Source organism: Balaenoptera physalus, assembly GCF_965194825.1.
Source record: "Balaenoptera physalus genome assembly, chromosome: 7".
Lineage (NCBI taxonomy): Eukaryota > Metazoa > Chordata > Mammalia > Artiodactyla > Balaenopteridae > Balaenoptera > Balaenoptera physalus.
Window position 1 is genome coordinate 121,663,406 of NC_138886.1, and position 17,831 is coordinate 121,681,236.

The 17,831-nt window shown below is 47.3% G+C and overlaps 1 protein-coding gene across 6 annotated transcripts in view; it reads right to left on the reverse strand.

Annotated features, from left to right (window-relative positions):
- The window catches only part of PALLD (palladin, cytoskeletal associated protein), a 378,549-nt gene that overhangs the window by 172,588 nt on the left and 188,130 nt on the right, over positions 1-17,831 (reverse strand). For all 6 annotated transcript variants that reach the window (XM_082468820.1, XM_082468827.1, XM_082468819.1 and 3 more), the window contains 2 exons: positions 13,642-13,761; positions 11,528-11,867 (listed from right to left, as the gene is read on the reverse strand). In XM_082468820.1, the coding sequence (XP_082324946.1) occupies positions 11,528-11,867; positions 13,642-13,761 (460 nt within the window). The remainder of the gene's footprint in view (positions 1-11,527; positions 11,868-13,641; positions 13,762-17,831) is intronic.

The window sequence follows — 17,831 nt, forward strand, 5'->3', positions numbered from 1 at the left end:
AAGTCTGCGTCATCGCCTGCCTGCATCCACCCCTGCAAGATGGTCAGGTAGGAGGAGACAGCAGAGAGGTGCAGCCCGAGACGCAGAGCAAAGGTAGGACCGGCCAGGTGGGCCCCAGGCTCTAGAATCTGTTTCCATGGTGCCTTCCCTTGTCCCGACTGAAAGGACCCAGAACACAGACAGCATTGAAGAGATGCACCTTCCTCATTCCATCCCAATTGTTGTAGGAATTCCAGTTTACTGAGATTGCTTCCTACTGGCACCAAGAGTGCAAAACAGAACTCTGCTGTATAAAAGCAGCCTTTGGCCCTTTGTTATGTGCAAAATAATGACATGCGCATTTCCCTGTAGGTGATGCCACGGTGAACACGGGAGCAGAGGTCCTCAGCAGAAATCAGCTTCTCAAGTAATGGACACTCAGGGGCCATCTAACTGCTTTTAGAAACCTCCCTCTGCCATTTTATGGTAAAAATTAAAAACTCTTTACTATCTTTCTCTCCAGTAAGGCAGCTGTTTAGTATCAGACTGTTATAGTAATGACAAGACCAAACATAATTCTGCTATTTTAAGATAGAATAATTAGAACACACATGAAGTGAAACTCCTGCTGTTATTCTAGAAGGTCCCATCGTGAAACCCTCTTCTCTGTGAGAATGCTTTGTGACAGAATAAAAATAAATGTGAACATTTCACATCTGATTTAGAGGACGCCCTTTGAAGAAAACAACTGCTATGAAGGAGAGGAGGATACCAGACAGGAAACACGATCACCCAGAGTGAGACTTCACCCCCGTGACCAAAACTACTTGCAAGCCCAAGCTACAAACTCCATTTTAGAAACTATAGAAGACATTTTTACTTTGCACTGCAATGTACTCAGGCCATATTTCATAGCTTTTTTTTCCCCTACGAACAGTACTACATATAATGATACATCCCTGAAACCAGATGGCACAGGAACTATTTTCCAACAAAGAAAGAAACAAGGACGAGAAAATATTTGTGGTCTTTCCAGAAATCTTTCAAAACCTCCACATTTAATGGCAATTACTAGGAAAGCAGAAAGTTTGAAATGATAGCCGAGCCATATAATTGCCCATATCTGACCGATTTATAAACTCCTCTGAGAAAAAAAAGACGACCAGAGAGCTGGACCTACTCCTTGTGGTCCCTGACATGCATAGTGAAGTAAAAATATTTGGATAGTATGTTAGTGATTCCACGGTTTTACTAGCTTTGTATCAGGAGGCTCACAGCTGGAGTCCCTCAAAGGCCGCCTACAGAGGATACACCCGCCACTCCACGGACATACAACACCAGATCCGCAGGACACCGTGAAACGGAGGCAGCCACAGGGCGAGCGTGCTCCAGGGTTTCTGAGTGGAGCTGGGGCAGAGAAGTGAGCTCTAGCAGACAGTGCGAACGGAGACGGCGACACTAACTGAAGGTTCTTATTTACTAAGGCATTTCCCCGGAACTTCAGGAAAAACCTTGACAATCACCGTGTATCCTCCTAACAGCCTTGACAGAAGGAGGTGCCCGTACTTTCCTCGTGGGAACCTCTGCATCCAGGGGTCAGAAGACGTGAACTTCGTACAGCAAAGTTGGAGGTCCTGATTGCAATTAATTTATAGTTGCCTTTTGAATGATGGAGCAAATTTGTGTGTCAATTTATGCGTGATTATGCAGCCAATGTGTTTCATGAAAATCTACATATTTTATCCAATTTGTTTAATATGTACCTTATTCTTAAAACCAAATGAAAGAACATCGAATTCCTTTCGAGTAATGGAGCAAATCTGTATCTCAATTTATGCGTCAGTATCCAGCCAACATGTTTCATGGAAATCTATTTTATCCAATTCGTTTAATATGTACCTTATTCTTAAAACCAAATGAAAGAATATCTAATTCCCTGCCACATATGGAAAAGGTTTTCAAAAACCAACATTGATTCCAGTGCTATCCACAAGGTTTGTGTAATCATAACTTTAGTCAAGTAAGGAAACAGTCATTCTTAGGTTTGTTGAGAAAATGAACAGTCTGCTTTTACACATGTGAGAGGAACCAACTCAGATAAAGCTCCCTGTGACTAATGTCTTCACCATTAGGTGATGGCTTCATTTGAATGAAGGACTTACACTTTCACAGAGAAAAAGAAATCAATGGTAAAAAAAAAAAAAATGGGCAAGCTAATGTATTTCAGCATGCAGCAGACAGAAATAAATTCTCTCGTAGTAAAAGTTGCGGACACAAACTAAAATCCAGTACATATGGATTACAGACTCACGAGCCTTAGCTCAACTGTTCTTAAACGATTGTTTTCAAATATCGAAATCTAGGAAAGAGGCTGTTCAGTAAAAACCCAGCTCAAGGTCCTCCTTGGATAGAAGACGTTAGTAACTACAGAACAGGTCACAGTGCTACAGTGGAAACGAAGTCAGTAGGGATGAACAAAGCAGTACAAACTATACCAGAAATGGCTCCTTCCACTTCTAACTACACAGGCCCTGGGTTGCTCTTTGTGAAACACCAGCAGGTGATCCCAAGGGCGCTGTGACATCCTTGCCCTCCCACCTGCCTCCTCTGATGCAAACCCGGCCCTCCACTCTCCTCGCCGTCTTCCTTCTCCTCCTGCCCCCAGACCCCTCTTCTATGGGATTATCTGGGGGATTCTTTGTTTCTACCCAACATCCCACCTGCTCAGTGCTGTCGGAAATGCTCCTGTGTTGACTGGAAGCTGGATTTCCTTGAGGACGTTACTAACCTCATCGTGATCTCCTCTGAGCGAGGAGAGTCCTGCGTGGTCCTGCATCCCTGATGCGCTTTTAGCACGGCTCCGCCATCACCCCTGGGCAGCCGCCTCTCTTTCCGTCTCCGTGCTCCTGCGTTGCACTCCCTCTCCCCTGCTTGTCACCAACGACCTTGGCCACGTCCTCACTTTGCTGATGGCTTCACTACTTCGTAGCATGTGGTTTCCTGCCACCCCCTTTGGCCATCGTCCACGTAAATGCTCCTTCTAAAGTCCCCACTTCATGGCTCCCTGACCGCCTCCTCCACTCCTGTGACCTTGACCTCCACTACCACTGGCCACTCAAACAGACACCACTGGAATTCCTCTACCGCGTGGAAGTTCCTTCTTTCTTAAGGGTTTGAACGTTCAGAGTCTTCTCTGTGGTCACAACTTCTGTTCCCTTTTCCTGTTTTCCCACCTCACCCTCCGAGTCATTCTCATTCTTGGTGTAACTTCCATTTTCTTGAGTTCGATCTCTTTTCCCCTTAAGCCCTGATCTGGCTTAATCTGCTTCCCTTTCTGACCCCACAAGGACACAGCTGGTGGTGTTGGCGTGTGGGGATACTGTGATGTTGCTTCTACCTTCAGAGGGCTGATGATGGCTGAAACCAAGTCCTGAGACCACAGTCACTGAATGCAACGTGGATCAGTCTCTAACTTCAAACGGGTTCTCACCATTTCTACAAAAATTACACAGCACCGGTCCTGGAATTCCTTATCCTTTCTCGTTGCTGTCTTCAGCCTTTTTCTCTCTTCATCTCCCACTAACCACAACTCCGCTCCCGCCTTCGGCAGGTATTTCACTGATAACATTTTTATTTGACGTGGAACCTCAGTTTCCCTCCTCGTATCTTTTCTCCCTCACTGATGCTTCTGAGGGGAAAGTCTCACCAGACTTTCCGTGCAAGGCCTTGTATGGATTATCTCTAAACGTTGGTCTTCAAAATATGAGGCTTATTTGTGGCCTTAAAATGAAAAGTTACCTTACTCCTGTTACTTTTTTCTTTTAATTAATTTTTATTGCTCCTGCTACGTTTATCCCAACACCTGAGATGTGCAGCTGGAGAAGGGGGTTGGGTTTGGGGGAGCAGAGACGGTGTATGAGAAGCCGCATCGCTCTGGAATACGGGGCGTTTTCTGGGGAGGGTCTTGTAGGATGGGTTGTCAAAGCCCAGATGGAATCCCAAAGCCCCTGACATCTAGGAGGAGAGGGGGGCTCCGGGCGGGGGTGAGGAGGCAAGAGCTCGCAGGGCCAGAACCTTCTGCGTCCAGCTGTGTTCAGTATGGTGGTCACTGGACTGAGGCTGAATGGAGACGGACGGATGGGAGAGACAGGGTGCCAAGGGCTTATTTCTTTTAAAATAACACTTTGTAGCCATAAAAGTAAGAATGCTTACTGTTGGGCTTCCCTGGTGGCGCAGTGGTTGAGAGTCTGCCTGCCAATGCAGGGGACACGGGTTCGAGCCCTGGTCTGGGAAGATCCCACATGCCGCGGAGCAACTAGGCCCGTGAGCCACAATTACTGAGCCTGCGCGTCTGGAGCCTGTGCTCCGCCACAAGAGAGGCCGCGACAGTGAGAGGCCCGCGCACCGCGATGAAGAGTGGCCCCCGCTCGCCGCAACTAGAGAAAGCCCTCGCACAGAAACGAAGACACAACACAGCCATAAATAAATAAATAAATAAATAAATAAATAAATAAATAAATAAATAAAAGATTACTATTAAAAAAATAAAATAAAAAACACAAAGAACGCTTACTGTTGAAAATTCAGTTGGAAAATAAAGTGAACAAGAAAACACAGTCTGCTCAATAGCGCACCACACAGAGAGCTGTAACATTTGGTGTATTTCCTTCTAATACATAACACACATTTTAGTTTACTTTTTTTGGCCGCGCGGCTTGTGGGATCTTAGTGCCCCGACCAGGGATTGAACCCGGGCCCACGGCAGTGAAAGCACCGAGTGTTCTAACCACTGGACCACCAGGGAATTCCCACATAATACACATTTTAGTTGGTTGAAATAGTTTATTTTTTTCCATAAAATTAGTCTTCAGCTCCATATATCATTTTGCTTCTAGTATTTTTTGCTTAACACTCTGTTGTTAATATTTGGACACCAGATTTATAGCATTATCTCTGGGCATGTAGTTCATATGTGGCTCCCCCTTTAAAAAATAAAAGGTCTCTACCCAGCAGGGACTACATTTTTCAGCTTACTCTGTAATCACCAAAGGGGCCCTCATGTGCGCTTAGGCCAGATGAGATGGACACACTGAAGAGACTGCATCATCATTTACTCTTTCACGGAAAGCACCCAATATTTGAGATGAATATCTGGCATTTCCTCTGGATGGTTGAGAACTACTTCAAAAATACGTAGAGTATCTGTAAGTATTTTCAACTGTATTTTAGACACCAAATAAGGCTGCCGGCCATAAAAAGAAGGGCTCAAGCCTCTTCAGGAAATGTAATTAAAACTTTACACTCACCAAGAGACTAGCAGCGCACTCATACCCTAACATGCAAGCATGTGACTCTGTGTCGGAGCCAATATTGACGTGAAAAAACCATGAGGAAGGATACATTGAGACGTCATTCCTTCGTGAAAAGCTTTAAGCTTCAGGAAGTTCCTTGATTGGGCTTTGCATTCCTGGGAGGGGCTGCCTCAAAGTGATTCAACATCAACACTGTTCCTGCAAAGCCATCATCATATCATGAAGAGTCCACATCTGCATGGCCAGGTGCTTCAGAATTAGGACCACGGGCCCATAAACACAAGGATGAGTGTTTGCCTGTGATTTTATAATAACGAATTGAAGAAACTTCTTTCTGCCCTATTTTTTTGTCCTAATATTACTTTGAAAACCCTTCTGGTTCTAAACTTTGCACTTCCACTGTCACTAAATTGCTTCGTTATTTGACTAGACTCAGCAGACAATGAAAATCATTCAACCAGAAATGGAAGCTGGTGCCTATTAGGTTTTCAGAATCAGAAGCAGAGCGGCTTATCTTCCAAACGTCAAACTGGGAAGAGAAGGCATTTGGATTGCACGGAACCTAACCTGGGGACTGGTCATTGTACACGTCTGCGTGGCGCTGACAGACGTGTGGAACTGTGTGTGTTCCTGCCAGTGTGATCTGAGCAGCACTCGGTCGTAAATTACTCACAGGTAACACCGTTGTCTTCTTCCTCTTTGTGCCTTGGGTGCCAGCATCACCCAACACTGCAGACGCTCATCAGGAGTCAGGGAATGACACGTGAGCTAGATTTTCAGGACATTTCTGTACATTTTAGGACCTCTTGGGACGTCCCTGGTGGTCCAGTGGCTAAGACTCCATGCTCCCAACGCAGTGGGCCCGGGCTCTCTCCCTGGTCCGGGGACTAGATTCCGCATGCCACAACTAAAAGACCCCCGCATGCTGCAACTAAAGATCCCGCGTGCTGCAACTAAGACCCGGCGCAGCCAAATGAATAAATAATTCTTTTTTTTTTTTTTTAAAGAAGGACCTCTTCACAACTGCTGGGAGAGGTCATCTCTTTGACCTTTGGTTCTTATTTTGACCTCAACTGTTTTGCTTATCATCTCTTTGTTTTGCGTGTGTGTTTAGACCTAGCAGGTAAGCCTTTACCTAGGACAGAACCTAAGAGACCATTGGTATTCGAATGTCAAACAGAGAGTGAGACCCTGAACCCCAACCAGCAGAGGTTAAAAGACGGAAAACGTCCAACTTTCCCAGTTACACTGACTGAGCCGCACCCGGGCTTGGGCCGCGTCCAACATAAACAGGACGGGGAGGAGCGGCCCAGAAGCCCTCAGCCCGTCGTCCAGCGTCTGCATCGCATGGGGTGCTGACACGTCAAGTACACATGCCCTGAACAGCGGTCTGCTTGTCCTCCCGCCAGTGGGGAGTGGACAGGAGAGTAACGGGTCCCTCGTTTTTCCAAACGTCTCATTTTTTTCTACAACGTTTTAAAGTAAGACTTTCATAAAGGGAGAACACGGAAGAAATGAGAAAGGAATTGAAAAGGCTCCCAAATTAAGTACCCTGGACATCCTTGTCTAATGTAATTCTAGCCAATGGGATTCTTATTTAATCCTTCATACTCATTCAGCTTATAGGATAAGGGTGTCAGCTGGGAAGTACTGTCAAGTGGGAAACCTCTGGGATTGGTGGGGTTGGAAAGTAGAAGTCCCACAGTACATGTGGGTCAAAGTTAAGCACAATGAATGGGGTTGCTCTAATTGTGGGAGACCTTTCTCTTCCTCTTTATGGGTCTGTTCTTGCTTTATTCATTCAAATCTTTCTGGGCGTTCACTGTTTGTCAGGCTACAGGACCCGGCGAAAGAGCAGTGAAGAGACGGTCAAGGTCTTTCGCTGTTAACAGTGGGGGAAAGCAACGCCCAAAGCAACATGCAAGTAAATAAGCAACTATCAGCAATAATTCCGTGCTGTGCAGACAGCAGAGGGCATGGTTTACTGGGCACAGCTGGGGGCCACTCTGGACTGGGGGCCCCGGGGGAGGTGGCCACTGGGAAGACCAGGAGGAGTCGCCCTCAGCAGCGGGCAGGACATGCCAGGGAGCGAACATTCCAGGCAAGGGAATCCCCGTGCCCCTCTTAGTGTCTAGGAGCACGGAGGGGACCACAGGGAGCCCCCAGAGACAGCAAGCCTGGCTCAGCTGAGCCCCTGATGGGAGAGCGGTCCAGGCTGTCCCCTCCTCTCCTGCCTCTCTCCAGCATCCCCCCCCCCCCTTCTCCTCCTCCTCTGGTCCCTCACAGCGCTCATGACCGCTCATCATCATGCAGATGTCAGGGCAGAACTGCACGAGGTGACACGTAAAACCCGATACCTAAGTAGCAGTGAGTTTATAGGACCTGCCCCTGTCCTTGAGACAAGCATTGCTGGAATAACCAGCTCTCGCAGGGTGGGAGCAAGAGAAAGGAGGAAGAGAGACGCAAAGGTCTGAGATGTGGCCGCTGTGAGAAGCCTGATTCAGCCTGAGGTCATTTCACCGTTTTCAGGTGGGAACCCCTGACACCATGCTTTCTTCAGCGGCCGAGGGAGGAGAGAGCAGAGAACAGGAGGAAAGGGAGCTGCACCCACACCTCGTTCGGCCGTTGATGGCGCAGGTGACCGTGCTGCGAGCACTTCCGGGTCGTGCTCCCATCCGGGGGCCTGGGCCTTGAGGGCCGGGGCACGTGCCTGGCACCGCTTCAGCCCCTGAGCTGTCCTGCGTGCAGTGCAGGGACGTACCCACGGCCTCCCCTCTAGCCAGCCCCTCTTGGATGCCTCGTCTTGCTTCTTCCACAAGACGGAGGACGAATATCAAAGGAGAAAGAAATGGGGCTTGAAAACAGCATATGGGTCTTTCTATAGTGCTTGGCCTAACGGAAGAGATGAGCTCAGTGGGAGAACAGGACCTGTAAAGCACCTGCTCAATCTGGCTCCAGAGTTTCTCTCCCGCCAGCGTTTAATCCTGGAGACCCTGCATACCCATGTCCTCCAGGGACTGTGTTTTGGCAAGAAAAAAAGCTTCTTGGGACTTTACTTCCTATTAACAAACAGAGTCGTGTATTTATTTTGAATCTTCGGGCATCATTTGTAGAGAGTGGGCAGCAACAGACTTACTTGGTGTGCCCTGAACAAGGACAATAATATAAAAAAATAGTTCACAAAAGCTAGGCGTATGTTCCTTCCTTCCTCTTTCTCTCTGATAAGAACTATGATTTCAGCAGCACGTGGCTTCTTTTCTTTGCACTGCGATGGACGGTGCTGAGTGTCAGACACCGAGTCACACAAACAACCCTCACAGGTGAATTCCTTCCTGGGTGGAGCCTAAGCGCTCCTGTGGTCCACAGTGCGTTGTGAGTGGCACCTGGAACTCACTGAATGGCCCACATCCAATCACGTTTAACTCACACCTGAGGGGTGGTGTCTGAGCCAAAGACACTGAGAGATGCAGAAATGGGAGTGGACGTGGATCCCACGACCACGGGCCAGGAGCACAGATGCGGCTGGAGGCTGGGAGGGCGGCAAGACCCCTGGTGAGGATTTCTGTTGGAGGACCTTCCTGCAGAAGGGAATTCAGGACCTTTCTACCGTTTTGTTTCAGCCTGATTTTTTTCCCTTTCCAGAATAAATAGTGAGCTATTTGAGAGAAAAAAATGCAAAGAGATTTTCCTTCTGACAATGATAATTTTTCAGGAATCTGACAAATCAAACACCCTTTTCAGGTTCACTTATTAAGAGGAAATATCTAAATTCCTATTATTTATCCCCTCCTAATTGTTTCCTATTTGCTTACAAACGATTCAGATGAATGAAATGCCATAAAACTCCCCCAAATATAAGCCTCTCCTTTTTTATGAAAAGTAGTAAAATCATGGGCCGATGAAAAAAGATTCAAGTGCATCAGTTTTCCCACTGCCAACCATAAGACTCAAAATTTCATTTTTTCCCAATGTATGAAGGGAAGTAGACATGTATAGGAATTTTACTTGGCAGTGACATTAATCATCAATTCCTTGGATGCCATTCTACATGATTTGCAGATGTCATTCGATGGCACTCCTACCAATGGATACAACTCCTAAAACAATGAGCAAACTTTTTCGGAAAAGACCACGATAACAGAGAAAGGGTGGAAGACCTCGTACCAAACCATGACGCTGGTTACCTCAAGTACTTCTGTATTGTTTGAACTGTCACCTCGAGCACGCACTTACTTTGTAATTAAAACAAAATCCAAAAACGGACTGCAATTCATAAGAAAATTTTTAAATGGATATATATTTTGAAAGTGTCAATCACATATTGTTTCCTACCTAGTAACTGGCAGGTAATTATACGATATGAAAATCATGAAGTGATGCTCTAAGGATATATTTAAACACATAAAGATTTGAAAAAAAGAAAGCAGCAGGAAAACCTGCTACTAGCAATGTTACTTCTAAGCTACCAGGTTTCCCTAAATTTCCACATGAAGGGAATTTAAACACTGAAATCCATGTTCCCTGTATTTTACTTTATACTGAAAACCTGACTAAGAAGCAGATCACGATGTCACTCTTCAAACCTGTGCGTAAGCTCCGCAGCCTCTTAATAACCACCCAAGTGTCCTGTCTGCCTTTTAGACAACGCCCCACCCACCCAGAGACACTAAGCTCACCTAAAGTCCAGCTCAAAGCTGAAGAGTTGTTCAAACTCCTGAGATAAGGAGGGCTGTAAAGGCATGTTAACAGCCCTCCTGTTTGCTCTCTTGTGATTTATACTCGCTTCATGAGCCATTAGGGCAGACACACTTCACTGAGAGCCCCTCCCGGGCCCAGGCAGTGGACACCCCGCCCTTTCTCCCTCAGGAGGGCAGGTCCCTTGTTTCATTAAAAGCACTGCAAATACATATTCAAGATGCAAAGATAGAAGTAGTCAGCAGAGCCAATTCATTCGGTGGGTTGGAGCTACAAGAGTATAAATCTCTTTTAAGGCTGCCACTGCTGAGCTCCTGCGACCTGCCCAGCATCTCAGCCCGCCTGGAGTCTAGGTATAGAACGTTCGCTACCGTACACAAACCCAGCAGCCCTGCTGCCTGCAAAATGCGGGGTAGTAAAAGAGAGATTTCTGAAACTGCAACACAAGATTGTCAAGGAGTTTACTTTTATAAAATTGCCCGCCCATTTGTTAACTTAAGGCATCTGTCTGGATGATTTGTTACTTGATTAGTCTAATAATGCTCATAAAATCGCCTAACAATAAAGTGATGTACGGATATAAGATGTTATTCTAACTTGAATACCTTACCTATTCTCACCAATGAGCTGATGGAAGGGAGAATAAAGCAGGCTGTTCAGTACCAGGGAAGCAAAGAGTACCTCCTATCCTGCAGCCATCCTTCCTGCCCCAAATCACAAAGCTCAGACATCACGGGGAAACGCAGGGCGCTTTCCCAGATCCCGGAGAATTCATTCTCAAGGAAATGTGGCCGCGTAGACTCTGTACACATTTGATGTGACTCTTACGTTTCCACCGACCTCCATCAGGGCAGTGACTCGAGGTCTGTTCTGTTAACTGATTCCTCCTCTCTGACACTGTGACAGCTCCGACCATCACCGCCCTCCCCGGTGTGGCGCCAATGGAAACAGCGCACGCAAGGTTTATCATCCTAACAAAATAATGGAAACCAAATACGAAGGTGGTATCCGCGGAAACATGCCTTCCACGGATCCCCAAGCCCAGTGGGTCGGGCTGGGAAGGGCGCTCTGCACTCATTCCTTCCCCAGGGTCCGCACCCGCAATCTCCATCCTCAGCTTTCAGGCTTCCCGCGCTTATCTGTATCAGATTTCCTTACCGATTCTTAAATGTGAAACATTTGGAAATGCTTTTAATAGACGGCTCAACGTAGTCCCTTCCCATCTCCTCCGGGGAGGGCTACACCCTTGCATACATCGGAAGGCTGCACCAGGCACAGATACTTTCACAGCTGAAACCAGTTACAGTTTTTAGCAAAAGGCAGATTTGACCAAGCTTCTCATTTACCTTCTTTACTTTGGGGTATCATTTGATATTTTTGAAGGACCCCACTTGGTAGCAAGGTCACACCAGCCCGCGACAACTCGCCTGCAGGAGGGGCCGCTTGCCCCGTGGCGGAGCCCAGGCAAAACGGTTTCCCTGGCAGCAGAGGCAATTCAGCACAAGTACCACAGTGGGATCAAGCCGTACGGGAGTACTCACAGTTTCGGTTTGGCAAGCAGAGGGGGTGGTTCCTTTGTGGGTGACAGCAGGACGGCTGCGCTGGGAAGAGCTTTGCTGCCATCAGCTCTGCCGTTCATCAGTCCATTCACTCCGTGGCCCGGGTGGACGCCGTTGGTTTCCCTCTCCGCGGCGGAATTGAACTGAAGGGCCGCCGGGCTCAGCCCGAACACGGGGCTGGTCACATGCTGGATCTCAGCCGGTTTCTGCGAAGCCAATTCGAAGGAGCCGGTCTCCCAGATTGGAGGGGGCAGCGGGGAGGGCTGGAAGCGGCCACTGCTGGCCTCTCCGGCTGCGTCATAGCCGCAGGTGTCCATGTTGGCTGAGGGAGGGGACAGGAGGAAGACACCGTGATATGCTCATGGTCCACAGCCCCCTCCCACCGTCACAGACAGCCTGGGAGCCCAGGGCCCTGTTAGCTGTTGAAGGGGCAACGCCGAGGGGGGGCCTGGTTCCCCCAGGCTTGATTTCACTGCACCTGTCTCATTTCCTGAATGGCCCACCAGCTGGGAGACCAGCTACCAATTCATTAACAAATTTCAAACAAGAGCTAAAGATAGAACTTGGTTAAAACACACACACACACACACACCAACAGCATCCAAAAAAAAATGACAACACAAACAGTATCAACTAATGATGCTTTGTCTCCTTGCATCTCAGCGCATGGATCCGACGGAACACCCTACCTGAGCTTTGCTGACGTTAGTGTAGGCTACAAAGGTTTTCTGTGCTGGGCAATGGGTGTTCACTCATTCACTCATTCATTCATCCATCATAAAGCCAAGTGAAGCTCTGAGTCTAAGGGAAATGTCTTACCATCTCACGGATAATTTTTTCCGGTTCACATGACTGACACCAGCTGTAACTTGGTACAAAAGAAAGTTTTGCTTGTTACTGTCAATGGCCTGAACGCATCTTAAGAGCATCTTTGTATTCCTGGCCTTGCCCAGAGTCCAGCAGAGCTCCAAAAAATGCCTACTGAGGTGAACAGAAAGCTCAAAAATAGCTCTTATGTTTGGCCTAGAGCAGATTTATCCCCGAGGAAAATGGGAAATACTGCATGTTAATTTCTGCCACGCGGACGTGGAGCCCGGAGTTTTGGCCGCGTGGTTGGAGCACTGCACTCTTGCTGTGGCCATTTGCTGGGACCATCTTCAACTCAAAGTCAAAATACTGGGATCCTCCCTGGAGCGCTGATCATGACCCCAGAGTTTCCTGTTAACACTCAGAGCCCTCATTCCTATCAACTGGTGTCCCGTTAAGGTGAACTTTACGTTTCTTCTCTTAATGAAGATGAAAAAGCACTAATTCCCCACTACAGCCCTAAACTGGTTTTGTCTGTGTCTCTGCCGCCCCCTAGCACAAGTTCTCCCTGTTCTAGAGAAATCCAGGTGCAATTCGGCTACGTCTTCACTGCCTCCTAACCATGGTGCCCCGTACTGGGCTTGGCCAAAGAGGTATTTTAAAAACCACTGTAAAATAAACAACACAAATAAGGCCGTAAAGACCAGGTAAAGCTAATTAATAATAGTAGAAAACAGTTAACTAAAGGTCAAAGAAATAAAGGAAAAGAACTGTTTCAGGTTGCTTTCCCTAGCGGTAAGTTTCTGAGTTTAAAAAACTGACCAGATATTTCTGAATGTTGGTTTTAATAATAAAATACATTCCTTTAGTTTTTCATAGGCGTCCAGTCTCAAAGAAATCTGGTTTCTAAGATCTTGACAGCTTCTCTAGGTTTATCTAGTGAGTTAAACAGTGACTGATTTGCGCCAGTATCTCCAGACCCCGTCGACACTGGTGTGAGCATAGTTCTGGGCCAGCAGGAGGCCCTTGGGCAGCCATCGCATTGTTTCCAAGACCAAGATCCCAAGACTGAAGGAAGAGGCCCACATGTGTTCCGTTGCTACATTATCATCACCTTTGTGTTTTCATCTCCGCTTCCCCTCCCCCCCTCCCACCCCAGCCTTTTGTTTCGTGATGAAACCATGGTTGTGAGGATGACCCCCGGGGCAAAGCGTTCCTGGAGGCTGAGTAGTCCTCCAGGTGGGTCCTTTCTGCCTTGGGGACCCGTCAACCCTTCGCTCCTTGCATACCTGAGGTGACCACCAGCTGGGCAGTGCTGGTCGCTGACCCGTAATCATTGCTCGCCGAGCACGTGAAGATCCCGGCGTCCTCGGGGAACGTCTCTGCTATAACGAGGGTGCAGATCTCCTCTGGAAGGAAGAGAACAGAGTAACTCATCAGAGGGCAACCACAAAGTTGCTCCGAAGAAGCCCGACCCTCTGCCTTTCTAAAACAAGCAAATTCAGTAACGATTATTATAGGGTCACTTTACGAAGTAGTCACAAGAGAATCTCTTGACATTTAATTTAGCCGTTCAACCTAGTGGCAAAAGCTTTGGAGTAGGACTCATTCTTTGTGATTTTTCATCAGCCTTGGTTTCCTCACCTATAAAATAGGGATAACATGTACCTCATGAGTGTGTCTGTATAGAGGACACAAGAGGTTTGCAAAGTGTGTGCCTCTGTGCTAGGCACGTGGAAGACGCCAGCTCCTGCCCACTTTGGTTGATGGTCATGGAAGGCCTTTCAACTACAATGTCGCTGCTCAACTGAAAGCCACTGGTGGGGAAAATCAAGCTTCTCTGAAAAGCTGACAATGGGAAAAAAAGAACATAACATGGAAATGTTTGACTGCAGACAATTATTCTGGAAACTACTGTTACACAGTGCAGCCATGTTCTGTAGCATGCAAAGCCCGGACTCTGGGACCAGCTGCCGGGGCTTGAATGAGGGCGCTGCCCCATGGGGCCTTTGTGACTTTGGTCCACCTCCCCGAACTTCAGTGCCCTTACCTAGAAGATGGAGATAATAATAGAACCTACCTTATAGGGTTCGTATGAATCATGACTCATAAATCAACTATCACAGGGTTACTGTGAGGGGCGATGATGGTAACCATGACAACAGCTCAGGCACTAGGTAACACTACCAGCACTGAATATAGATGAACTTAGATTTAACCCTCATGTCAACCTTATGAGTTACATTTACTACGCTTAGCCTGTCTTATAGATAGGAAAGCTGAAGTACAGTAAGGCTAATTGATTTACCCAAAGTCACGCAGCTCATGAGCGGCAACTTGAACCAAGTTGGGCTCCAGACTCCACGCTCCGCACGACCATCTATTCTTGTGACATGATACACACTGTTCTTAGGGTGCTGCCTGGCGCGTGGTAAATGCTTTGTCGTCAGGAACTGTTAGCTGTTCCATTAAGAAGAAGCTCAATCTAGAACGTATTAGCTATTTCTAATTAATTAATTAATGTATGTACGTATGTATTATTATGGGAGTGCATTAACTATTTTTAAATTCAGTGATTGTCTATATTGTACGAGTAACCTAAGATGATTGTGTTGGTAAATGTTAAGAAAAGTCATATACTTCTGATTCCCACAGAGCCTGTCGATTATTCGCACATTATGTGGGCCACGTGAGACTCTGTACCATAGATTTTTTGCAGGAATGGCTGCAGTTACCCTCTCCTGCATCCAGGCCCCGCTGCAAAGGGACTCTGCAGCCCCATCCCCTTCCCTAGCCCTGGGGTTCCGGCTGGCCTGACGGCTGCTTCAACCATGGAAGTGGTCGGAGTGATGTCTGTTTGGAGCCAAAGCCTCAGGTCCCCTCTCGCTCTGCTCCATCTCTGGGAGCCCAGCTGAACGCCTCAGGGATGCAGGCCATGGGGCTGGACAAAGGGGTCCCTGAGCAGAGACGGGCCACCACACCTGAGACCACCCGGCTCATCCCCGCCAACCTGGAGGCCAGCCACAGCCCGTGGAGTGAGCCCACCTGGGCGGGCCAAGTCTGGTGTCCCACTGGGGCTAAGCTGAGTGGCTGACCCTCAGGATTAGGGACACGGTGGTCACCACCTGGAGCCACCGATGTTTGGGCCGCCATGCTTTCAAGAGCCAGCAGACCAGGATGAGGGCAACGCTTCTCTTCCAAGCTCCTTCTCCAACAGCCCTGAGGGCAAGCTTTTCAGAATTTAGAGGAATGTGTCTCCCCTGGAGTCAAACATCAGTAATGAAAATTAGCAAACTTGCCCTCAAACATATTTTATGTTTTAAACACTGGGAGGGCAAAGTGCTCACTGTGGGTAAAAGTCCTACCTTCTAACACAAACATTTTTATCTATTAAAATTACATGTCAATTTTTAAATACCAATAAAAGTAATAAACGCAAAGTTAAACCAATTAAACGATAAATAAAATGAAAGTGAGTCTTCCTTTATGTCCCAAGAGAGCTTGTGGGCATTGATTTCAATTACAAGATAGGCTGAGTTCTTAATAATGCGCTGCCTTGTTTTAAACAAACAAAATCATTTTCTCTTTTTGAAAGAATGGTATCCTTGAAGACTTCCTGTGCTAGAAATCGTGGGAAATCCTCGTTACTACGCATTTTCTCTTCTATTTTGTTTGAAACTAGTGGTGGTTGCCACCCGCCTTCGTGGGTCATGACCCACAGCTTAAAAACACTGCGCTGTGGGACCCACCAGAGTTCCTGGCTCAAAGAACATCAAGGAATCCTGCTGAGGTGTTTGGCATATTAAGAAAAGAGTTTTCAGGTAAAGGCATGAGATACATTTTTGTTTTAATTTTTAATTTAAAAAAAATTTTTGGCTGTGTTGGGTCTTCGTTGCAGCGCATGGACTTTCTCTAGTCGCGGCGAGCGGGGGCTACTCTTCGTTGCGGTGCGCGGGCTTCTCATTGCGGTGGCCTCTCTTGTTGTGGAGCACGGGCTCTAAGTGCGCAGGCTTTGGTAGTTGAGGCACACAGCCTCGGTAGTTGAGGCACACAGGCTCAGTAGTTGTGGCTCGCGGGCTCTAGAGCGCAGGCTCAGTAGCTGTGGCGCACAGGCTTGGTTGCTCCATGGCATGTGGGATCTTCCCGGACCAGGGCTCGAATGCGTGTCCCATGCATTGGCAAGTGGATTTTTAACCACTGCACCACCAGGGAAGTCCCAAGGCTTGAATACATTTAAAGCACACAATTATGATTGATAAAAAGGCTCACTGAACAGAAGGAAAACGACAGGATAACAGAGAGCGTGAAGGAAGGTACCCTAAGGTACCCTGTGTGTTTCTGAGTGTACTGCACACAGTTCAAGGCTTCTCAATCGAAGAGGAAGAAAGTGTGGAAATAATTCAAGTCAGAGCTTCACATAAGATGAATCACTGGGAAAGTGAGATGTATCTGGAAAGGCAACGGGGACTGGGAATTTTAAATTGAATACATATGGTTACGAGATGAGTTAGAAGTGTCCTTAACCAGAGGAGGGTCAATAAAGCGCAGGATATTACAGCTCTAAGGGACTGTATGTGGACTAGCCCAAGTTGCTCATTTCTTCAAGTGAGGTCCAAGGTCCAAAGGGATCCTCTCAAGGTCATGGTTAATCAATGTTGAGGCCAAAATGCTGACGGTCACACCCCGTCCCCCACAAGCTCCTTCTTCCTAGAGCACAAGGCCTCTTAGCTGTTCTGCGTTTTTTCCTGGTCCAGGACATGAGGAACCCAATGTGAAATGAAGTAATAAAAGATTTAAGATGGGAAACAAGGAGTTTTCTGGATCTGAACACTTGAATTACTCTCACTATCCAAGTAACTCACTAGAAACCCATCTGCCCAAGTAGGTGGGCTGTGTGTCCTCCAATATATGAGATACACTGGAAGGATACAAGCCCAGTCCAAAGGACACTGTCACGTGGCCGTGACGGTGGGAGAAGAAATGAACAGCCCAGTGTGTCGAGATTTGGGGAAGAATCCCCCCATCCTGGCTGTCCTCTGGGAGGTGGGCTCCGTCTTAGAGGATGCTTCTGGGAGCCTGGGGCCGTCAGCTTCCGTGGCTGACCCCTCCCTCCTTGCACTGCCCTCCCAGGGCTGATGCCCTTGAACGGTCCTCTCCCAGCCTGGAAAGATGGACTTTCTGGAGACACAGAGAAATGCCATTGTTCTCAACGCCTGAGAACACTTTCCCCGTAAACACTGTGTTTACAGTTAATGCAATTTTGTGCCCTGAACCTACATTTTAAATCAGGATAAAATCTTATCCAGCAGGGATAATAGAAGGTGGCTTTGGAGTGATGATCTGGCCAACTCTTAGAGTGTCTTCTTATGTTATCTACAATTTTGATTTTTTTTTTTTTAAGTTATGCCATTTTAAGAAAACCTGAGCTTGTTTATACAGTTGCCCCTTCTCCTCCAGAGGGCCCTTTTGAGAATGAAAA